This window comes from Castor canadensis, chromosome 8 (assembly GCF_047511655.1).
Source record: "Castor canadensis chromosome 8, mCasCan1.hap1v2, whole genome shotgun sequence".
In the NCBI taxonomy this organism is placed as follows: domain Eukaryota; kingdom Metazoa; phylum Chordata; class Mammalia; order Rodentia; family Castoridae; genus Castor; species Castor canadensis.
Genome location: NC_133393.1, coordinates 85,718,563 through 85,743,335, shown reverse-complemented (window position 1 = coordinate 85,743,335; position 24,773 = coordinate 85,718,563). Strand labels below are relative to the sequence as shown.

Below are 24,773 nucleotides of genomic sequence, written 5' to 3'. Positions count from 1 at the left end.
ACTAATTGTAGATAGTATATGGCAGAGGAGAGCCTGAAACAAAACACTTTAAAGAATTAATCATGCCAGACTCACAGGAGGATGAGGAGTCTGGCCAGCCTGGACAACATAGACCTTGACTCAAACAAATGAATAAGGGCTGGTGAAGTGGCTCAAGTGTTAGAGCACCTTCCTAGCAAGCATGAGGCCCTGAGTTCAAATCCCAATGTCTCCAAAAAAAAAAAAAGCCAAAAAAACTGAATTAGTCAAACACACTGACAAAACACAAAATACTATAATAGCATGACAAAGGATTCCAGTATCCAAATTTACCTACAACTATCCAAATCTAATCAAGATAAGTTTAGCGTGGTTCCAGGAAAAAGGCAGGAATATAGCTTGCTAGAATGGAAATAATAGAATTATATTTGACTTAAAAATGTATCATTGTGGTGGGAGGGGAGGTGGCCCAAACAATGTATACACATGTGAGTAAATGTAAAACCGATAAAAAAAAAAAATTAGCATCGCATACCTGGTTTACCCCTGTAATCCTAGCTACTCAGGAGGCAGAGTTCAGGAGGATGGCAGGTCAAAGCCAGCCCAGGCCAACAGTTGGAGAGAACCTATCTTGAAAAATACCCATCACAAAAAAGGGCCGGTGGAGCTGCTCAAGCGGTAGAGTGCCTGCCTAGCAATCGTGAGGCCCTAAATTCAAACCCCAGTGCCAACAACAACAAAAAGTACAATATAGTGTAGGTCAAACTACTTGAGGTTTGTTTGGTAGGGTGCTGTGAGCATTTATCTGGCAAAGACTTGCTGTTCACTAGGGCCAGGATTTACTATAGGTGTAGAGAGATGCAAAAAATACATTGTCCTTGCCCTGATTTCATTCTGATGCAAAAAATAACTTTTATTACGAGATCCCCAGAATGTTTCCTAAGTACCAGGAACTACTGTAAATGCCTTTAACTTTGCATGTATTCCTTTTCACGACTTGAAACGTAGGTACCAATATTTATATTTAATAGAAGAGGTAGAGGTTACATCTTTCTCAGGATCACATCTTTCCCAGGATCACAGGGATGCAACTTGACAGAGGATGTGAACCTACGAATTTCCCACACTTAAGGGGCAGGCAGTTCTTCACCCATTCGCAAACAAAGATTAGAATAGTATTGTCTGAGTTGTGCAGATTAAATGAAACAACACATTTAAGAATCAGTATTGTGCCAGGGACACATAAGCATTGAATGAATGCTATGAATTTTACTTTATTCCTTTAAATTAAATCTCTGTTATGAAACGTAGGAATGCCTTTGGTTACAAACTGTAGAGCGGCTTTTCAAAATAGTTGACATCGCTACCAACAATTCACAAGCCTTCTGGTTGCGTTGTGTTTCCATATACGGTAACACTGTCTTTGGTCACTTTTTTCAGTTTTCTGACAGTCTCACCTATTTTCTTCTATTTAGCTCTCCATCTGCCCCTTTTCAATTCGCCAGGAACCAAGCTCTGCGAAGAGCCACAGCGCGGAGCGTAGGCGTGCACCTCGCCCAGCCGCGCGCTCCTGCACCCCCGCGGCTCAGCTAAGTTCTCGCGGGGAGAGACGCATTTTTTAAACGACTTCCAGTTCTTCCCGGTCTCCCTAGTATCACGTGACTGGCGCATGCGCCCTTGCCTCAAGGTAGTTTCCTCGTCGCAAACTGGCAGTTAATTCGTCTACAGTGTGTCGCGAGGCCCAATCCGGAAGTAGGCGCTTTAACTTTCGTTTCCTTGGCGGAAGCGTGTCACAGCCTGGCGGTCGACTTTTAGCGGAAGTGCGTCACGTCGCAGTTGTCTCGGTACAGCGGATGTGTGTCGCCGCTTAGGTGACGCTGGGAAGTGCTTGCAGCCTCCGCCGCTGCCTTCTGGTTGAAGCACTATGGAGGGAGAGAGGAAGAACGATAACAAACGGTGGTATTTTACTCGAGAACAGCTGGAGAATAGCCCATCTCGTCGTTTTGGCCTGGACCCAGATAAAGAACTTTCTTATCGTCAGCAAGCGGCCAATCTACTCCAGGACATGGGACAACGTCTTAACGTGTATCCTTGCGGCCTAGTCCTTCGGCCGTGGAGTGGGTCCTGCCATGCTTCGGTGTCCAGGCCCCAGGCTCTGGTTGGGACCGGAGTGGGTAAGAAGGTGGCAGGAGCTGGATGTCTAGGGGGGAGAGCCCCACAATGGCGTGAGCTGAAACTGTTCGCGCGGGGGAAGTGAGGCGGAGTCAATTTCCCGCTTGCTCACCGGTGCCACCAGAGTGGCTGGGAATTGGAATGTTTTCCCGGCTTTGTGTTTAAGCCAGTCCTCCCTACCCGCTCTTCCTTGTGTCCTGATCTGCCCTAGTGACTTTGAGAGTCTCCTTTTTGCTGTGTCCTGGCAGTCTAATAGAGCCTTCCTCTCCATTTAGTGTGTAGGAAGGCTGGGGAAATTCACCACCTGAAGATCTTATAAAGGTGCCCCAGCTTCGGTCCCAAACCCGTGCCCGTGCCTCCCATTTAGTTGCTGTTTAAATAACCTGTCAAATTCTTGGCCGCTTTGTCTATAAAATGGATACAGCTTGCGTTTGATTCGATGTTCACCATAACGCTTGGCATTCGGGCGTTCTAATAGTAGCTGTTACTAGAGTTTTATAGAATTTCAAAGTAAAGAAAGATGTCAGTTTACGGTTGAAGGGACGTAGACCCATGAATCTGTTGTTTAAATAGTTTGGAAAAGTTTCGGGTCTTTGTTACTCAGGGATACTGCTGTTTATTCGTTTTCTTCATATCTCAAAAATAAAGTAGTGATTTTTTTCCCTAAGTACTTTTTGTCAGAAAATAAGCTTTGGGGAATGAATATAGTTTTAAGGTTCTTTCCATTCTCTGATTAAAATGATTTCCCTTTGTATGTTTTTGTTTCTTGTTGCGTTTATTAAGAACATATAGCTTGGTTTTTTCTTTTCTTTTTTTGGTGGGGGGCAATACTGGCGTTTGAAGTCACTGAGGCTTAGAGCTTGCTAGGTAGGCGAGCTACCGTTTGAGCCACGCCTCCAGCCCAAAATGGTTTTTTCTTGGCTACAAGTTTCCTTATGCAGTGTTCATTTAAGTGTGTTGGTGACTGGTGTTTGAATCATAAGGGTGTACTTGCTTCCAAATAGGTGTTCTCTTCACTGTCAGTTGTTTCCTTTTGATACCCCGTTTGTTTCCTGCGCATATAGGCTGTGCGGAATTAAACCGTTTATTTTTTAAAGTTCTGTTTCAGTATATCTTCAAAACGCCTTCTTGTATGTGTGTTATTAAGGTTGTTGCCATCGTTGGGCTGTATTCTATACCGCTTATGTCTACTGAGGTTTTTAGAAGTAAGGCATTTTACTTATTTTTTTGGAGGCACTGGAACTTGAACTCAGGGCCTCATGCTTGCTAGGCAGGCGCTCTAACCACTTGAGCCACTCTGCCAGCCCTTTTTTGTGATTTTTTTTTTTTTTTCTTTTGAGATAGGGTCTTGAGAGCTCCTTGCCCCAGGCTGGCTTCAAATCGGATTCTCCTGATCTCTGCCTCCTGACTAGCTAGGATTACAGGCGTGAGCCACCAGCGGCCTGACTGAACATTTTGAAGTTTTTCTTGGGGCTGGAGCTATGACTCAGATGTAGAGCCCATGCAGGCTCAAGGTCCTGAGGTGCGCGTGTGTCTTTTCAGTAAATGAATATTAAATCATTTCAAAGTGTGTGTGGCCCCAGGGATCACCACCTGAGAATACCGAGAGAAGTGGAACTGAAAAGTTAATTGCTGGAGTTTAGAAGTTGAGAGATAGTGGAGATATACCCAAGGGGCTCCATTAGGGAAGCCTTGTAAGTCAGGTTAAGGATTTCCAGAAGGCAAGTAACTGAAAAGTTTAAGATCTTACAGTTTTGTTTATATTTCATCTTGATTCTCACATCCTGAGAAGTTTATTCATTCCGTAAGTTTATGTTAAATACCTGTTATGTAGAAGACATAGTGTTGTCAATTGACAGTTAACAAATTAGAAGAAAACAGACTTTTGATTTAAGAAGTATAACTGTCACTTAAGGATATCTATAGAGCTTGACCATTTGGTCTTTGTGGGAGGAGATACATTATATTGTGGGAATTATACTGACTGCCTACCTGGCTTTGGACCTTAACTTGAACTCTTTAGCTCACAATTGACTATCAACACTGCTATAGTATACATGCATCGATTCTACATGATTCAGTCTTTTACACAGTTTCATCGAACTGTAAGTATAATTTTTTTGTATAGTATAATCCTTTTGTGATTGATTTTTAACTGCCTATTTTGTGGTTGGTCTTTGCTACTGAACTGAGATTTAATTTTAGAATTTAGATTGATTATATTATGTGTCAAACTGCTGTTGTGCATTCAGCCTTGCAGCTTTCCCGTGAAGTGTCTAGTTTTTCTGGTAGGTTTAGTAATAAAAAATAGATTATTGAACACTTAAAATTAACATTTTTGAATTGGAGGAGTAGCATTCAAGGAGAAAATCATCCTTTATAACATTCATAGTGGTAAATAACAATATGGTAGTAGGAAAATGAATGTAACTTATTTCAGTTTTCCACATGTCTTTGATAAAATACAATGAATGATTGGTTGTTAGGAACAGGAAAAATAGTAATAAGAGGATTTTTTCCCTTGATTTGAATTGTAAATATACTAGTTATTTTCAGTTTTGCTACTTGAAATGGTCCCATTTAACATTATTGTAAATGACTTGAAAGTTGAATGCATAGTGATATCCCAGTTGCAGGTAAGACTACATTTGTTTAATAAAATGCCAAGGTAATAGGAATAAGCTTGATGAGTACTTCATCACTTCAAATGAATTTGTGAGCCAAATATTTATTATTAATTTAGAAGGTTATGTTTTTTTTTTTTAATGCTGTAGGAAGAGAATCTGTGAAGCTAAACATAGCTCCCATAATGTAAAAAATTGACAAAATCAGGATTAGGACTAACTGTGCAGAAACCCTTTCGATCTGTGGATTAAGTATTCCTGATTTTTTGCTGATTTATTACTCAATTTGGACTTTTTCTGCCCTACCCATACTTTCAGCCATACCCTATCTCTGACTATATTCTTTTTAAGGGGGAGATAAGCCTGCTAGCGTTTAATGAGGCTATCACTAAATTTAAATCTAGGATAAAATAAATCTCAAACCAACTTGTTCACTCTGCACATATAGTAAATATATACTTCCCTCTGCTTTTCTTTTTTTAGGTTAGATTCTCTAGTTTCTTATGTATTAATCTTAGTAAGGACTGACAGTCATTTTTTGTATATTCTCCATAGCACCTTTAGTCAACTGGTTGAATTAATGATCTAATAATTTCTTTTTTTTTTGAGACAGAGTCTCAGTGAGTCAGAGCCCAGGCTGGCCTCAAACTCTTCATCCTCCCTCCTCAGCCTCCTGAGTGCTGGGATTACAGGAGTGTACCATCATGCCTGGCTTTGGTTATTTTTTAATAGAGATACTCTTTTGGATGGCATGATTTTTTTCCAAAATCCAACTGTTAGGTTAACTTTGGGGTTTTAATCCTCTTTACAGGATTGATTTTAGGACTACTCTGGACAGATCAAAAAAATCACCCTTTTAATACATTAGTTCTATGAAGTTAGCTGTGATGAATTCAAATTAGATTTGAGAGGGTTTAACATGTTGTAGTATTGCTATTATATATCTTGTGAAACACTTTTGCTATTATATATCTTGTGAAACACTTGTGCATTTTTCTTTCTTTTCCTTATTACAATGGTAAAAATTAAAATAATGCACAGAAATGTATAAAGTGGAAAGTGAAAGTTTCTTTGTAATTCCACCTACAGAGGTAATCGTTGACATATAGTATCTCAGGCATTTTACTTTCTCCCCCCAACCCCCCACGGTGGTAGAGGTTGAACTTAGGGCCTGTGCTTACTAGGCAAGTGCTCTACCACAATTACAACTTTTTTTGCTTTAGTGTTTTTTTTTTTTTCCCCCCCCAGATAGGATCTTGCTTTTTGCCTGGTCAGCCTTGGACTGGGATCTTCCTACCTATGCCTCTCTCATACCTGAGATCACAGGCATTTATCAACATGCCTGGCTTATTTGTGAGATGGGGGTCTCACTAACTTTTTGCTTGGGCTGGCCTCAAAGTATGATTTTCCTTGGTAGCTGCCACTGTACCTGACCATTTTTCTGTACATAAATTAGTATTTATAATTTCTATTAAAAAAATCACATCTTACTACTTTTGCCTTTGTCACGTAACAGTATATATTGGACATCCTTTTATACCAGTTTTTCATTTTAAATGGCCACAAGGGAGCCAGGCATGGTGGTACATGCCTTTAATGTCAGAACTTGTGGGACTGAGACAGTGAATCTTGAGTTTGAGGCCAGCCTGGGCTACATAGGGAGATTCTGTCTCAAAAAAACAAAATAAAATGGCCACAAGGAGTGGAGGGTGTAGCTCAGTGGTCAAGCACTTGCCTTAGTATGTGTGCCCTAGGTTCAATCTCTAGCACTGCAAAAAAAAAAAAAGTGGCCACATAGTATTGTGTTGTTACCATAATTTATTTGATCTAACCAGCTACCCATTGGTAGATATTCAAGTTGTTTCTAGCTTTTCATAAATAATGTTACATGGTACTTGAACTTCTAGAGCATTTATATGAGCATTTTAACAAGTTTCTGTACATGGAATTGCTGTGCCCAAGGACATTCTAATGTAAAATTTTTGTTGTATCGCTTTGCCCATATGCCAGTGGACAGCATTATTGGAGAGGGGTACTTTTCTCTTATTTCCTAACTAATCTCAAATATTTATTACTTCAAGATATATTTATTGAGTTCTGACAGCTTGTCAACTTCAAGGGATATGTTGATGAACAAGATAAATGGGTCTGGAATTTTCTTTTTTCCAGTTTTTTTTTTTTTTTGTGGTGGTATGAAGGTTTGAGCTCAGGGTCTCACATTTGCTGGGCAAGCTCTCTACCAGTTGAGCCACTGCCAGCCCTGGAATTATTTTTTTAATTTACATTTTTTCAATTAGTGAAGGTGAGCTTCTTTTGCCTTTTTGGCTATTGTTCTCATGAGATTGAAGAATTGAATGAAAAAATTGATTGTTGATTCCCTTTGCCTTTCTTATTATTCTGATTATCATATATATATATATATATATATACATATATATATATACGTATATATATATATATATACATATATATATATATACATACACACACACACACACACACACACACACACACACACACACTATATAACAGAGCTGCTGCCAGGTGTGAATATTTTTCTCATTTTGTTGTATTTCTTTGTTTATAGTGTTTTGGAGCATAGAGTCCATGCCTGTCTTCCTGCCTTCCTTTCTTTTTCTTATAAAAGTTATTACTGAGGTATAACATAAAGTAATGCACAAAAATCTGAAACATGCAAATAGATTATTTTTGCATTACTACATTTGATGATGTAATCAGTTAATGATAGAGTATGTTTCTAATACCCCAATTGGTAGAGTACTTACCTTTTAATTGAAGTAAGTTTTATTTCTTTAGTTTATTTCTCTTCACTAAAATTCAGGAATTGTGTTTACTCTCTTTGTGAGAAGAAATTTAACCACTTTTTTTTTTTTAAGAGACAAGGTCTTGCTGTGTAGTTCAGGTTGGTCTTGAACTTTTGATCTTCCTGCCTAACAAATTTGATCAGGTGTATTTAACTCTTGTTAGTTGGCTCTTAAAAGGTCAGCTTTAATGGTTAAACGTATAGGCTCTTAGGATCAGACATGTCTAATTTTGGAACCTTGGTATGGTGCTTATAAGCTGTGTGGCTTTTGGCAAGTGATCAGAGGCCTCAGATTTCTTTTTCTTTTTTCTTTGTTTTGGTGTGGTACTATGGTTTAAAGTCAGAGCCTCATGCCTGCTAGTCAGGTGCTCTAGCACTTGAGCCACTCTACCAGCCCCTTTTTGTGTTGGGTATTTTGTTTTCTTTATTTTTTTTTTTTAAGATTCAGCGAATTTAAAATTTCCACACGTTCTCAGAAAGAATTATCAGACTCATCCTTCAGTTTAAAAAAACCCAGTTGGGTAGTCCATTTGGTTAGGTATTTTTGAGATAGGATCTCAAGAACTATTTGCCTCGGCTGGCCTTGAATTGAGCTCTTCCTGATATCTGCTTCTAGAGTAACTAGGATTATAGGTATGAGCCACCGGCGCCTGGCTACATTTCTCATCTTTATAAATTCATTAATAGTGCCCATTTCATAGAGTAGTGAATTAATTTGCAAAGTGCCTGCCCAAAACAGTTAATAAATATTAATCAATTTTTTAAAATGGAGGGAAATTTGTGTTATTTTTAACTTTTTTTTCTTTTTTTTTTTTTTGGTGGTACTGAGGTTTGAACTCCGGGCCTGATGCTTGCTAAGCAGGCACTCTACCACTTGACCTACTCCACCAGCCCATGTACTCTTAACTGGTGTAAGAATTCTTCTTAGAGCCAGGTGCCTTGACTGGTACCTATCCCAGGTACTTTGGGAGATAGATACAGAAGGATTGACAATTTGAGGTCAGACTGGGCAATATAGCAAAACTCTGTCTCAAACAAACAGAAAAAAACAACAAAGAATTCCGCTAAGGCAAACCTTGCCTTTAAGGGAAATATAATTGATAAACAAGCTTGATGCATGATTCCATGAGGAGCATCAATTAAATTTTTTTCCTCTCAATACACTAGTACATTACTTTTCTAGAATGATGCCCGTGTTTTTGTTGCCCTTTATTTTTATTGCTATTGCCTACTCTAAACTTTATTTCCTAATGCCTGAGTTATTAAATTTTCCTTTTTAAAAGTTAACATTTACTGTAAGTCATTCTTTCTTCCTAATCTCACCTGTCAGATTAATCTTCCTTCATACTTAAAACTCCACGTTTTCTAAAATCTTTAGTGTCACTCTTTTTTAAGTCATTAGTATCCGACAGCCCATTGTCTATTTATTTCACTTAATTCTTCAATTTAGCATTCAAAATGTTTTTCATGCCTAGATCCCCACACCTTTGTTCATGCTCATTTTCCACTGACTTTGTTTTATACTAAAGTCTAAGGAATGTATATGCAGCAAGCTCTATATACAACTGAAACATGAAGGAAAAGAACCATTACTATGAATTGAACATGTAGAGAAAATTTACAAACAAGTATTAGAATATTTCAGTTCTAAAGCCATGTGTGGTGGTACATACCAATAATCTCAGCTTCTCTAGAGGTGGAGGCAGGAGGATCATGGGTTCCAGGCCAGCCCAGGCAAAGTTAGCAGGACTCTATCAAAAACAAAATAAAAACACAAGGGTTAGAGGTATAGGTCAAGTGGTAGAGTGCTTGCCCAGCAAGTTCTAGGCTCTGGGTCAGAGTTTGAACACAAGGCCTCACACATGTGAGGCAAGCACTCTACTACTGAGCTACAACTTCAGCCCCTGCTGAAGATTTGATATGTATAAATAGAAATTCATTGTTTTAAAGTGTGCAATTCAGCTAGGTTCCAGTGGCTCATGCCTGTAATCCTAGCTACTTGTGAGGTATCTCAACTGATAGCTAGAAGCAGTGGCATGTGCCTCTTATCACAAGCTACATGGAAGGCTGAGATTGGGGGGATTTCAGTTCTTGGCCAGTGAGGCCCCATCTCAATGGAAAAAAGTAAGTGTCACCAGGTGTAGTGGTGTGCACCTGTCATTCCAGTGAAGGCGGGGAATCACAGTTCTGGCTGGCCTGGGAAAAAGTGAGATCTTATCTTAAAAATAATCAGAGGTAAAAAAGGCTGGAGGCATGCTTAATTAGTAGAGCACTTGCCTAGCCAGTGTGAAAACCTGAGTTAAAACCCCAGTACCACCAAAAAAAAAAAAAGTGTAAAATTCATTGGTTTTTGGTATATTCACAAAACTGTGCAGCCGTCACCACTATCTGAGGTCAGAACATTTGAATCTCCTGAGAAGTCCTTCATCAGCAGTCACTCTCATTCTCCTTTTGGTAACCCCTGGCATCCACTAACCTACTTTTTGCTTTCTGTCTCTCTAGATTTGCTTGTTCTGGATATTTCAGTTTACTATTTTTTTTTAAAGGGTAACCAGGCATGGTGGTGCACACCTGTAATCCCAGCACTTAGGTGGCTGAGGCAGGAGGATCATGAGTTTAAGGCTAGCCTGGGCTACATAACAACAAAAAAAAAAAAACCAAAAAATGAACAAACAAACAAAACCAAACTGAAAGAATCTCATTTTAAATAGAAAACTGCATCTAGGCGCTTCTCCTTTAGATAGCTTTTAATGAGTTTGTTGAAGGATTAATGTTTGCAAGTGGACACAGATGAATGGATAGGAGAAAGAGATACTATAACTAGGGAGTAAAGCATAAATAAGGTGATAAAATTGGAGCAAGCAGAGAGCATGATTTGTTTGAGAATGAACTCCTCTTTAGATCTATTTTGATCTAGAAATATGATTTATTTTCTTTCTATGTAGTCTGTGGCACCAGCAGCCTTGTTTCTAGCAGCTAAAGTAGAGGAACAGCCAAAAAAATTGGAACACGTCATCAAGGTAGCACATGCTTGTCTCCATCCACAGGAATCACTTCCTGACACTCGGAGTGAGGTAGGTGATTAATTGCAAATCTGTTTTTCTGTATTTTGATCACAGCTTAATTTTGTAACTTTGAATGTGGGCTGTTAAAGGAATTGTTCAATTTTTTAAAAACTCTTTTAACAAAACTATTAAATTATTTGGTGGGACTGAGGTTTGAATTCAGGGGTTCACTCTTGCAAAATGGACGTTTTACTGCTTGAACCACACCTCCAGTTCATTTGGCTGTGGATATTTTGCAGATAGGGGTCTTGAGAGCTATTTGCGTGGGCTGGCCTTGAACTTGGATCCTCCCCATCTCAGTCTCCCAAGTAGCTAGGATAACAGGCGTGAGCCATCGGCGCCAGGCCAAAAAGCAAAATCAAATTTTGTGATGTGTTTATTGTAGTAAAATTGAAAAATGTAGAAGAGCAAAGAAAACACACCACCTAGATTAATTTTGGACTACTGAAACACAGATGTGTAAGAAAACCACTATTTCCAACTGCCGTTCTATGAACAGCTATGCATGTGTTTCATATCTGGTTTTTTTTTTTTCACATATATTCAAACTGTTTTCCTATCTTTTTTTTTTTTTTTAAATATGAGTACCTAGTAAAATTGACACATAAAATTAATCACAGGTAGTTAGAGCTAAATGGATTTATCTCTAAAACTCACGCTCAACTGATTCAGAATATAATTGTATGTGTAGATAAATACATAGTATTAAAAATGAAAGAGGGAGGTACAGAATGGAGAGATGGGGAGACAGCTCAATGCCAGGACCAGGTTTATTGTACAGAAGTGGTTCTGGGAGGGGGTCCCCAGCAAGAGAGCTGGAACCCATATTTTCCCATCTTATTCCTTACTTATAAAAAAATGTCTAGGTAGTATGTTATGCACACACACATATACACATATAAAACATGAATAATACATATGAATGCATGTATATATAAAAACCATTCTCTCAAGAATACATAATTTAACAGCTTTTTATCAATGTTAGGAACTTTTTTTTTTTTCATTTTTCTTTTATTATTCATATGTGCATACAAGGCTTGGTTCATTTCTCCCCCCTGCCCCCACCCCCTCCCTTACCACCCACTCCGCCCCCTCCCTCTCCCCCCCCAATACCCAGCAGAAACTATTTTGGCCTTAGGAACATTCTTATAGATAAATTATTATGGATCCTTAAAAAAAAAGGTCAATAGATTTTTCAGACTGACTTAAAAATATCAGCTCAGCTGAAAATGACCCAAATCTTTGGATCATTTTAACAAGATTGTGAGAATTACATATGCTTATTATTTAAGAGTCTTAATACATAAGAAACATTTCAAGTAAAAATTAAAGTTCATCTCTCCTTCTAGGAGGATACTGTTGTTTACAGTTCCATATGTACTCTGCCAGATCTTTATCCCACGCATGTATACATAACTTTGTTTTCTTCCATTCCTCCTTGACTTTTAATTTTTTTGTGTGTGGGAGGGTGTTAGGGATAGAACCCAAGGCCTCATAAATATTAGGCCACCACTTTACCACTACCTCTGAGCTACATCCTGAGCTGTTTGTTGACTTTCTTTCTTTTTCTGACATTTTTATTAGCATACATTAGATTTACATGGGGAGCTGTTGACCTTCTTAAAGGGAACTCTCCTGGTTGTAGAAGTCAATATTTGGTGTTTAGTCAACAGGTCCCATAAATGGGTAAAAATTAGGGATTTCTGTTACTGGATTATAATGGATGCATGGGTCATCTTTTATGAAATAGATAAATAAAATTGTGTCTTCTGAACATATTGGAGAGGTTTTGTGTTTTGGGGAGGGCTTATTTTTGTTTTTAGTAATAACCTTCCTAATTGTTTTGTATAGCAATGTCTTCCTTCATTTTTCTCTTTGGGCCACACTAGTAGCTCTTTTTCTTACTTTTTTTTTGAGATGGGATCTTGCTGTGTAGCCTAGGTTAGCTACTTGGGATCCTCCTGCTTCTTGCCTCCTCATTGCTGGGATTTCAGGTGTGTGCTACCATACCTGGCTTTCTAATAGCTCTTAGTGAAAAAGAGTGTTTGTTCTGGAGTCTTACTAGTTTTGAGACTAGTAAATGCCATAGATCAATAGACTTGAGTTAACAAAACATAAAAGTGTTTTAGTTTCTTTTCATTGTTGTGACAAAATATCTGAGAAAACAACCTAAGGGAAGAGGGATTTATTTTGGTTCATAGTTTCAGAGGTTTCAGCCTGTAGTCACTTGGCTCTGTTGCTTCTGGGCCAGTGGGTAGTAAGGCAGAACATTACGGTGGGAAGCACATGGTAAAGTACGGTGGCTCGCTTCATGATGGACAGGAAGCACAGAGAGGAACAGAGCAAAGGACCAGGGATAAGATATACCTTTCCAAAGCATGTCTTAAGCCAGGTGCTGGTAGCTCACGCCTATAATCTTAGCTACTCAGGAGGATTGAGATTCAAAGGAAAATAGTTCCTGAGACTCTATCTCGAAAAAACCCATCACACAAAAAAAGGGCTGGTGGAGTGAGTCAAGGTGTAGGCCCTGAGTTCAAACCCCAGTACTGCAGACAAAAAAAAAAAGCTATACCCTTCCAAGGCATGTCCCCAGTGACCTACTTCCTCCAAGTAGGCCCCACCTCCTAGTTTCTACCACCTCCCAATAAATGCTATCAGATTATAAACCTATCAGTGGATTAATTCACTAATGAGGTGAAAGCCCTCATGGTCCAATCACTTGGCAAAAGCCCATTAGATAGCAACCAGTCTTTTAACACATGAGCCTTTTAGGGGACATTTCATATTTAAACCAGAACACAAACTAATCCTCACTTTTTGTTAACTTCTCCAGAGTATATTACGTAATTTTTCATGTGAGTCCAGTCCTTATAAGGTGGTTAAGGGACTATATTTCCTCCACTCTGTGGCAAAAGTATAGTTTAAGTTCTTACTGGATTTAACAAATCATGAAGTGGAAAGTTAACTACGATATAGGTCTCTTTTAACTCTGACCCAGGAGCTGGGTATGATGATAAAACATACCTGGGATCCCTGCTATTTGGGAGGCAGAGGCAGGAGTATCTGCAGTTCCAGGTCAGTCAGGGCAAAGCTAGTGAGACCCTGTTTAAAAACTAATACAAACAAAAGGGTTTGGAGGGCATGGCTAAATTTAGAGTTCTTGCTTGGCATGCCTAAAGCCATGAGTTCAGTCCTCAGTATCTAAAAAAAAAAAATACATTTCAATTTCTTTCTTTTTTTTTTTTAAAGTACATTTCAATTTAGACTAGCTGTGTTTCAAGTTCTCAATAGACACATAGCTAGTGGCTATAGTTTTGGCAGGCACAAATCTGAGAGATTTTTTTTTAATTCCCTTTGCCTTTGAACTCCTGTATTGATTTTTTAAAATATAGTGCTACCCCCAAGAGGAAGATTTAACAGGAGTCAAATGTTATCAGTTAGATGCTTATAATACTGTTGGAAGGAGTATTGTAGTAAGGATGGTATTAGGAAAAGGTGTATTAGTTTCTATGTCTAAATCATATAGATTTAAAAACTTAAACCTTTATCAGTCTGAACACAAACCAAATCTCAGGTGCTTTTTCTGTAGTCATATATGAATAAAGTATTCTCTCTCAGTGTTCACCTTTTTTTTCTCATAGAAAGGAAAATCTGTATTGAATGTGGACAGGGACAAGGGTTGTATTTTAATTCTTACTCTACTTCCTAACTCTACCCTTGCTTTTTATTGTTTCAGTTTTCCTGGAAGAGGGTGTTAGAATTGTTTTATACTTTATTATGTCTTTTTGGGGAATAATTTCTGTTTTCTCACCTTAGGCTTATCTGCAACAAGTTCAGGATCTGGTGATTTTAGAAAGCATAATTTTGCAGACTTTAGGTAAGTTCATTTTCCTTTAAAACATAAAGTATATATTAGCACAATTATTTGATTGTAAAATAGGAGCAGGAAGAAAATCTCTTGGGAAGATTTTTACAAAGTTTCTGTCTGTTTCCTTATAGTAATGGTTATGTAGCTCATAGTTTAATTCTGAACTATACTGTAGAGAGAATGTAGGTACGGTTGACTTGAAACAACAGTGAGGATTTTTGCTTTTGATTTTTCTTTACCAAGTTTGGCAGTTTTTAACCTGATAAATAATGACAAAAACTGAGGAAACATTTTCCTTCCGTGGATTGTTTTGTTCTGCCAGTCATTATATTTGGAAATAAGTATTTTGTTTTCTTATTCTTTTGAGCTATCATTTTTCTTATCTCTAGGAAGGGTAGGATTTTATGAGATATATTTTATATCTGTTCATAAAAATAAGTTAAAAAAGAGTTACTGATACAACTGAATTTTACACATACATACACAATTTTGAGTTCCTTACAGTTTATACTGGAAGTTTTTGCCAGGTAACTTTTTATTTTAATTGTCATGGTCATATATCAGAGCATAATGGGTATTTTTCTAGTCACAGAATTTTTCTTAATATTTTAATGTAGAAACTAGTAAGATTTAATTCACAGCAATCATTCATCCTGTTAGAATAATTCACATCATGTAAATTTTTCAGAATTTCTTTTTTAAAATTAATTATTTTTTATTCATTTATTCACATGTGCATACATTGTTTGGGTCATTTCTCTCCCCATCGCTTCCAGGCAGAACCTGTTCTGCCCTTATCTCTAATTTTGTTGAAGAGAAGACATAAGCATAATAAGAAAGACAAAGTGTTTTTGCTAGTTGAGTTAAGGATAGCTATACAGAGAGATTCCTAGCATTGCTTTCATGTACAAATGTGTTATATCCCAAGTTGATTCATCTGTAACTGATCTTTTTACACTGGTTCCTGATCCCCTTCTTGCGTTGACAGAATTTCTTTTATCTAGAAAATTTAATTTGTATATTCAAGAAAGGACATTTAATATAATTTTTTTCTTTTTTTTAACTTTTTTTTAATTATCATATAATTGTTGTACTGGGGATACATTGTGACATTTATAAAAGTTTTTACAATATGTTATAGTTGAATTCACCCCCTCCATCCTTCTCCTTTATCCCTCTTCTCCCTATTCAAATGTAATTTTTATAGACACACTAATCCTGCTTAAGTAATTTTGTTAAAGTACCATTATGACCTGAGATGATGAAAAGGAGCAAACTGAGATGAGAAAAGAATAGGTTTTAATTTTTTCAAGGTCAATTAAGCTTTGGAAGATAGTTATCATTTGAGTGACTGCTTCTTCCAACCTTATATTAAAAGAGATTTTTGTTTATTTTATTTTATTTGTTTTTGGTTCCTTAGTCTTGAGATCTTAAGAATCCTCTAGGCTCTTTAGAGAGCTGTGTGTATAACTTTGGAGATAGTGCTTCTTGAAGAAGAATATGCTGCATACTTTGTGTGACTTTTAGGCTCTCCAAAACAATTTTGGAAGAGACAAATGAGGGAGGCCTTTAATGATGACTCTGATAAAAGTAGTATAAAATGTGTTTAGTATCTTTAGTTTTTTAACTATGTACTTTTTTCTTGAAGGCTTTGAACTAACAATTGATCACCCACATACGTATGTGGTAAAGTGCACCCAACTTGTTCGAGGTAAGAAATTCCAATTGTCTTAAATTATTTTCCCATAGAGAGGCTGTGATTTGCTGTGGACAAATATATAAAACAGTTGCTTTGGCCAAAAGTTGTATTGAAAGGCCTACTTGGCTTAAATCAAAATGATTGGTTCTGAGTTGGAGTTTTCCTGTTGGGGGTTTTTATAATTAGTGTTTATAGATGCTGTCTAGTTAAAAAGTGTTAACTTCTCTTTAGGTTGAGAGTATTTGTCAAAACTCGGGGGCAGATTTTGAAAAGTCACTGAGTCATAAGTATAATGGCTTTTTTTTTTTTTTGGTGGCACTGGGGATTGAGCCCACTACTTGCCAGGCAAGCACTCTGCCACTAGAGCTGTGTTCCCAGTCCTTTTGTTTTTATTTTGTTTTTGAGACAGGATGGTCTTACTTTGCCTGGGCTGGTCTCAAACTGATGTTCTTTCTGCCTATACCTCCTAAGTAACTGAGGTTACAGGCATCTGCCATCATACCACCTGCTAATGGCAATTTTAAGGAAGTGGATGATCTTAATCTTCCTTTTTTTTTGTGGTACTGGGGTTTAAACTCAGGGCCTCACACTTACTAGGCAGGCACTCTACCACTTGAGCTATTCTCCCAGCCCTAATTTATTTGATTTTTTGCAGTAGAAATCAAACTGAGGGCCTCATGTGTGTTAAGCACAGTGCTCTATCATTGAGCTTTAACCCAGCCTCCCAGTTCCTTTTATTCTATTTAAATAATAGTATCAAGAATATCTATCTAGGGCCGGGCACTGGTGGCTCATGCCTGTGATCCTAGCTACTCAGGAGGAGATTAGGAGGATCACAGTTCAAAGCCAGCTTGAGTAAACAGTTTGGGAGACCCTATCTTGAAAATACCCAGCACAAAAAAGGGCTGGTGGAGTGGCTCAGGTGTTACAGTGCCTGCCTAGCAAGCATGAGGCCTGAGTTCAAACCCCAGTGCTCCCATGAATGAATGAATAAATAAATAAATAAAATATTTAGTCAGACCTGGTTCCAATGACTCACACCCATAATCCTAGCTAAGTGGGAGGCTGAGATCAGCCCCCACCAATAGTTCATGAGACCTCATTGCCAAAAATAACTGGAGCAAGATAGACTGGAAGTGTGGTTCAAGTCGTAGAGTGCCTGCTTTATAAATGGGAAGCCCTGAGTTCAAACTCTAGTCCTACCAAAAACAAAAAAGAAGAATATCTAGCCAGGCATAATGGTATTGTATATCACTATACCACGATAAGTAACTGTAATCCTAGCTACTTGGGAGATGGAGAAAGGAGAAGTGAGAGCTCCAGGCCAGCCTGAACTCCATAGTGAGATCTTGTATCAAAAAAAAAAAAAAAGGTCTACATCAGGTGACTCATGCCTGCAATCCTATCTACTTTGGGGGCAGAGATAAGATCTGATCTGAGGCTGGCCCTGGGCAAAGAACAAGAACTTGTCTGAAAGATAACTAAAAAGAAAAAGGGCTGAGTGCTGGTGGCTCATGCCTATAATCCTAGCTACTCAGGAGTCAGAGATCAGAAGGATTACAGTTCGAAGCCAGCCCTGGGCAAATAATTTGGGAGACCCTATCTCAAAAAAAAAAAAAAAAAAAATCACAAAAAAAAGACTGGTGGAATGGCTGAAGTGGCAGAGGCATCTGCTTGAGTTCAAACCGCAGTGCTGCGGGAAAAAATGACTGGAGGTGTGGCTCAAGTGGTAGAGTACCTGTCTAGCAAGCACAAGGCCAGAGTTTAAAACTCATGTGCTAGTCTTGGACTGCTTTCCTCCACTCCTGCTCTTTCTCCTGCTTTTCTTTCCTTTCCTAATAAAACTCTTTCTTTGCATCTCAAAAACCAAAACCAAAAAAAACCCCTCAAGAACTGTCCCTACCCTTCTCTCCAAATAAAAATATCTAGGACCTAGGGCTGGCAGCTCCTGTCTAATATGCATGAGGACATGGGTTTGATTCCCCACCCTTCCACCACACACTGCAAAAACAGTTAAGGGTTTTGTAGACCTTAGTAATATAACCTTATTTTACATTTTAATAATGTATGACCTTAGTACTATAACCTTATTTTACATTTTAATAATATACGCTTGATGTGAACATTCCCGAAGTTTTTCAAGTTATTTATATCTAAAAGCATTAAAATGTTTATATTGAGCAAGGATAGAGTTAGAGATGGATATATGTTAATATTGAAAAGACTTAAATTCTAAAAAGAAAAAATTTGCTTTGTCATGCAGAGCAAGATTATAATTGGAAGGAGAAATAATATGTTGTTTTTCAATGTATTATATCAAACAATTGATGTTATGATGATTTGGGTTATTCAATCAAAATTTTTTTCTTTATATGCGAAAGTCACTTTTCTCAAATATGTCAAGGTCTTCTCGATTCTGACCTTGCTCCAGATCACATTAGTTCATACCCTAGCTTAGTGTTTCTCAGTGAACTCTTACATCAGAATCTGTTACTTGCTAAAAATGCTTGTGTCCTTCTCCAAACATTGAACCAAAATCTAGGGAGCATTTTAAACAAGTGCTCCCAATACCTGGTATGCATAATAAAACTTGAGTTCCTAGGTGTGGAAGCAGCATAAGTATTAACATTAAAATAAAAAATCATTTGGGACCGGGTCACAGCTTAGTGGTAGAACACATGCTTGGCATGCATGAGACCTAGGTTCAATTGCCAGCACCTGCTCCCCATCATTGATCTATTTTCTTTGATAGAATGTAAACATCAGCTGGTAAGGCACCATGTCTACCTCATTTACCACTCTATTTACAGTACATTGCAAATAATAAGTGCTCACTAAATATTTTTTGAGAATGAATGGAACTAAAAAAAAATTTTTTTTTCCCTTTAGCAAGCAAGGATTTAGCACAGACGTCTTACTTCATGGCAACCAACAGGTTTATATATTTTTTTTTCCCTTCTGTTTTTGGGAGTGGAATTACTTGGGTTGAAATTATCATTTTTGTGGAGTATAATAAGCACAAATCCAGGCATAGAAGTAATCTTTGATGCAATATGTTATAGGCAATTCTCTGGTGAATGTTGCTTTTTTTCTGCACAGTTTTCATGTGAACCTCACATTTCCAGGGTGATTTTTAATATGCTAAGGTGATGGATTATTTAGTATGTTTCTTTGATAGCCTACCCAATTCTGCATGTGGTACTTTGCTTTAAAATATTTAAGAGCATAGTTCTGAAAGTTCATGTAACTTCAGGGCTCATTGACAGTGACTTAAACTAATTTGGAAGATTTGTGATAATTATAATATTTTACAAGTCTTCTTTTTCTTCTTCTGTGCCCAAACAAATAGGTACTTAGAAATGTTACTAGTATATAATTTTACTACAAACTGACTTACTTGCTGTTATCTTTGCTCTCCAATATAGCCTGTTCTGTTCACAGAAACTAATGATACCTTTATTGTCAGTGCTAAGAAGTTCAGTTTTAATGACCTGATATGAGGAATTTTTGAAATAAATCATTGGTCAAGCATAGTCACACTTGTGTGATTGCTCATTGTTACAGTCCAGAACTATAATTGGCAAGAAATAAGATAAATTTTAGGGTATTCCTTAAGTATTTGATTTAGCGATTAGATGCACAAATTTTTTTTGCTTTAAGTTCTGAGTTTATGCTCAGGATGATAGGTAGTAAACATTGATTGGTGAACTTGAATACTGATCCAAAAAGTCAGTATTTTAAAAAACATGAGTACCTGTCTAGTCCTTTTTCATTTCATTTCTTTTCTTTTTTGGTCCCTAGTCAATACGTAGATTGAGTGATAAGTAGGAAATTTAGAAATGTTATTAACCCATTATATTGAGTGGTGAATCAGAGCATAATAGTTCTTGTCCTTCTTGCTCTCCTGTGTTTTTTTACTTTTTTTTTTTTTTTTTTGAAATAGTGGAGAGTTTTGGGTTGAGAATTGAGAGCTCATTACACTCTCTGTTTCCTTCCCTCTGATGTTAGCCTGCATTTGACCACATTTAGCCTGCAGTACACACCTCCCGTAGTGGCCTGTGTCTGCATCCATCTGGCTTGCAAGTGGTCCAACTGGGAGATCCCAGTCTCAACTGACGGCAAGCACTGGTGGGAATATGTTGACGCTACTGTGACCTTGGAACTTTTAGATGGTAAGTTTTAGAGTAAGGGACCTTGAAAAGTACTTGCTATCGGTCTGTCACATATCTGGCCAAAGATGACTTGATTCAGATGAAAATAGTTAGTTGAGGTTATTTTTATTTCATTATTATCTTTGTCTCTCTAAGTATTTCTTGAATGTTTCATTTGTAGAATTGACGCATGAATTTCTACAGATTCTGGAGAAAACTCCTAATAGGTTCAAACGTATTCGGAATTGGAGGGTAAGAATTATTGCTGTTAAACTTATTCCTTCTTTTGATTGTATTAGTGACTATATCAGAATTAGAAATGTGCCCTAGGTTTGGAATTTCCCTTTTCTAATTACGCAATAATCATGACTTCATAGCTTGGATAGTGGCCCAGTAGTCAGTGGCTGTAGGCGATAGCAGGTTTTGCTTTGTGTTGTGCAATGCCCATTATATAATTACTTGGTCTGTAACACTGGTTGAATATTTTCTGTGTGGAGACTGTAAAAAAAAAAACAAAACAAAACATGTGTTTTTGAGTCAGAGTATTGGCTTCTGGTGGAGGCAAGATACAGAACTACAAGGTGTCAATTTTATGTTTGACATTGTCTACTTTTAAAAAGGGTTTTATGATTTCCTTTTTAAATCAGTTGCAGTCTACAGTTATATTTCAAATATTTTTCAGAGTTTTATAAATAATGGGATCATCCCCCCCCCCACCTCCAACCAGCATTTCACTTGGAGCTTTGGGGTGTATCGCAATAGTAAAGCATACACTTAGCATGCACAAAGACCCTGGGTTCAATCCTCAACACACAAAAGCAAAGTTTCCCCCATTTCTCATAAATTCAGACTGATACCTTAACTTCATTTTCCTAAGTTGAATGACGTGCAGTAAATGTTAGAAGCTTAGGGTTAGAAGTAGCACATAGTTCAACTTTTATTTTCATATAAAGCCTCACCAAAATTTCTAGACTTTGTTTATAGACTTACTACCATCATAAGCATATTGATGATCATAAGCATCATATAGTCATATTGAATACTATGAATGATTTTAGATAAGCTTAAATTTTTTTTTTGTTTTTGTTGCCTTATAACATTGGTATAGATTATTGTGTCTCTTGAATGATGGTTTTACAATTCTCTGAAGGTAATGTTTCGCTCTCATGTTAGGCAGGCCTTCTGTCTGTGGCTTATCTAGAGCTTGAGTGTTGCAGCGAGCACACTCTATTCATATTTGCACTTAGTAAATTACCTTAAGTGAAGAGATGTTATTTGCTTCATTCTAGGCATGCCAGCCTGCCAAGAAAGTTAAGGCAGATGATCGAGGAGCAGATGAAAACACTTCAGAGCAGACAATCCTCAATATGATTTCCCAGAGTTCTTCAGACACAACCATTGCAGGTTTAATGAGCATGTCAACTTCTACCACAAATGCAGTGCCTTCCCATCCAGTCTCTAAAGAGTCTTCAAGTAACTTAAACAGTGTGGAGATATTGCAGGGTGAGCGTTGGCTGCCCTCTCAACCTCCTTTTAAACTAGAATCTGCTCAGGGTCATCGGACTAGTGAGAATTTAGGACTAACAGGAGTTGGAGTTGATCATTCTTTGCAACAGGATGGTTCAAATGCATTTATTTCCCAGAAACAGAGTAGTAGTAAAAGCGTGCCATCAGCTAAAGTGTCACTGAAAGAATACCGTGCAAAGCATGCAGAAGAATTGGCTGCCCAGAAGAGGCAACTAGAGAACATGGAGGCCAATGTGAAATCACAATATGCATATGCTGCCCAGAATCTCCTGTCGCATCATGACAGCCATTCTTCTGTCATTCTGAAAATGCCTGCAGAAGGCTCAGACAACCCTGAGCGACCTTTTCTGGAAAAGGTTGACAAAACAGCTCTCAAAATGAGACTCCCAGTGGCTGGTGGAGATAAAGCTGCCTCTTCAAAACCAGAGGAGATAAAAATGCGAATTAAAGTCCATGCTGCAGCTGATAAGCACAACTCTGTAGAGGACAGTGTCTCAAAGAGCCGAGAGCACAAAGAAAAGCACAAGATTCACCCATCTAATCATCATCATCATCATAATCACCATTCACACAAACACTCTCACTCACAGATGCCAGCTGGTACTGTGAACAAACGTCCAGGTGATCCAAAACATAGCAGTCAGATAAGCACCTTAGCACACAAAACCTATAGTTTGTCAAGTTCTTTCTCCTCTTCAAGCTCTACTCGTAAAAGGGGCCTCCCTGAAGAGACTGGAGGGGCAGTATTTGATCATCCAGCCAAGATTGCCAAGAGTACTAAATCCTCTAATTTAAATTTCCCCTTCCCTTCTCTTCCTGCAATGACCCAGTTGCCTGGGCATAGCTCAGACACAAGTGGCCTTCCCTTTTCACAGCCCAGCTGTAAAAGTAGAGTTCCTCATATGAAACTGGATAAAGGCCCTGCTGGGGCTAATGGTCACAACACAACCCAGTCAATAGACTATCAAGACACTGTGAATATGCTTCACTCCTTACTCAGTGCCCAAGGTGTTCAGCCCACTCAACCTCCTGCATTTGAGTTTGTCCATTCTTACGGTGAATATCTGAATCCACGGGCTAGTGGAATCTCTTCCAGATCTGGCAATACAGACAAACCCCGACCACCACCTCTACCATCAGAACCTCCTCCACCACTTCCACCTCTTCCTAAGTAAAAAAGAATAGAAGAAAAAAAAAACTTCTTTAAAAAAACAAAAACTTTTTTTTTCTTTTTGACTACTGATTCTGGACTCAAAAAATTACTTCTCTTATGAAATATGTCATCTTTCTTGAATAAATTGATATTGACACATAGGTGGGAGGGTGGTGGTGGGCCTCAGTTATTGTACCTGCTGCCTCGTATATTTAACTATTTTATAATAGTTTTTACTGGTATTAGAGAGGTGGGACTATGTTGAAGCTGTGAAAGATTAAGAACACTCTCTTCTTCGCCTCTCCACATCGTGATTAGGTTAATTGGAGTAGTTTTCTTCCCTCTTCTTGCTGGAACTGAAACATGGAGGGTTTGTTTTGTCAAACAATTGTGGATTCTTTTGATGTTTAATATATCAGAAGAGAGGAAGTATTTAAACGTCAAAATCTTAAAGAGACTTTTAAAAAATAATTTAAAGAAAGTAAGTTATCTGTTTAGTTTTTTTATATAATCGGGAAAGGGATAAGGCTTTTGCTGTGTGTGATACATAGCAATGACTTCTGGGGGGTGGGATTGGAGGGTGGGAATGAGTGCAGGGTGGGTGGGAGGGTAGGCTTTTGGCCAAGAGTTCTGAAGTAGGCTCAGGCCACTTAAAGTGTTGAGACAAGTGTGTATGTTAGTGTGAGTGTGTGTGTAAGTATGTGTGTTTAAAAAATCATGTTTTTTCTTCCCTGTCCTTTACCGTTTTCACTTTCCAACATTCTACTAGAGAGAAAGTGATTGGTCTTGAGAACATGAAGGAAGAGGCATGTATTTGACGTGGTATTCCCTACCCCCCTTTTATGTTGTAATTGAGTATTAGCCTTCTAATTTCTAATTTGGGCAAGTGCAGCCAATGACTTGACTCTGAACGCTATTATGAAAACTTCCTTTTTGCGTCGTTTTAGTGCAGCACAGGTGGGATTGAGGAAGAAGGGTTAGAGAACAAGGCCAGCTTTTGCCCTACAAAATTGGGTGTGTCTTTTTCAAGTTGGACTTTGGGAAAGTGTTCAAATGAGAGCAGTCTCAGGGTCTCTGAAGGGAAGAGGGATATGCTATATATATCCTGCCTATGAAAGCCCAGACCATGTGTAATAATAGTTCTGGGAGAAACCACAAAGCTAGAGGATACCGAAAACAATAAAATTGTGATTTGGGATTCTTAGGACATTGTATTTTAGTTACATTATGAATGTAAGACTTGCTTTTTGTCTGTATATCTGAAGGGAAACAGCTGCATCCTTAAGTGTTTGCTGCCTATATGACCAGAGATTGGAGCTTGTGAATTTAACAGTACTAATGCCATGAGAATGAGCAAGCCTAGCTAAGAAATACTGTTGTGTTTAGATTGTCTGTCTTTGGTGGCTTTAGATTCTAGATAGAGGTTCTTGAGATTTCTAAGGGTCCTTTAAAAAAAATGAACCGGGAGTCCTGTTATGGGGATTTGGTTATCCCAGATATTAAGAGTAAACATTTTTTATGAGGAAAGGAATATTTGAAGAAATCTTGGCTAGGAAGAATTGTAAGCCACACTAACTGAAAATGCCTCCTAATCACAGATCATATGGTGTGCTATTCTTTGGTCTTCATGGCATTTTTTTCCTATGGAATAGATGGTGCAATTTGAATTTGTCTTTTTGTTTTTAATACAGCTTCCATCATGCTAAGT

At 37.9% G+C, this 24,773-nt stretch overlaps 1 protein-coding gene across 2 annotated transcripts; it reads left to right on the top strand.

Annotated features, from left to right (window-relative positions):
• The first annotated feature begins 1,772 nt into the window (after positions 1-1,772).
• Ccnt1 (cyclin T1) lies at positions 1,773-23,159 on the top strand. Of its 2 annotated transcripts, XM_020163645.2 has the most exons (9): positions 1,773-2,064; positions 4,175-4,256; positions 10,545-10,673; positions 14,484-14,544; positions 16,184-16,246; positions 19,124-19,169; positions 20,243-20,406; positions 20,567-20,637; positions 21,675-23,159. In XM_020163645.2, the coding sequence occupies exons 1-9, from the start codon at positions 1,904-1,906 to the stop codon at positions 23,085-23,087; spliced, it is 2,190 nt and encodes a 729-aa protein (XP_020019234.1). In that variant the 5' UTR covers positions 1,773-1,903; the 3' UTR covers positions 23,088-23,159. The 2 variants fall into 2 exon arrangements, 1 of the variants encoding a protein (XP_020019234.1); XR_012450833.1 differs by lacking the exon at positions 20,243-20,406 and having other exon boundaries at positions 1,778-2,064; positions 21,675-21,813.
• The last annotated feature ends 1,614 nt before the right edge of the window (positions 23,160-24,773 follow it).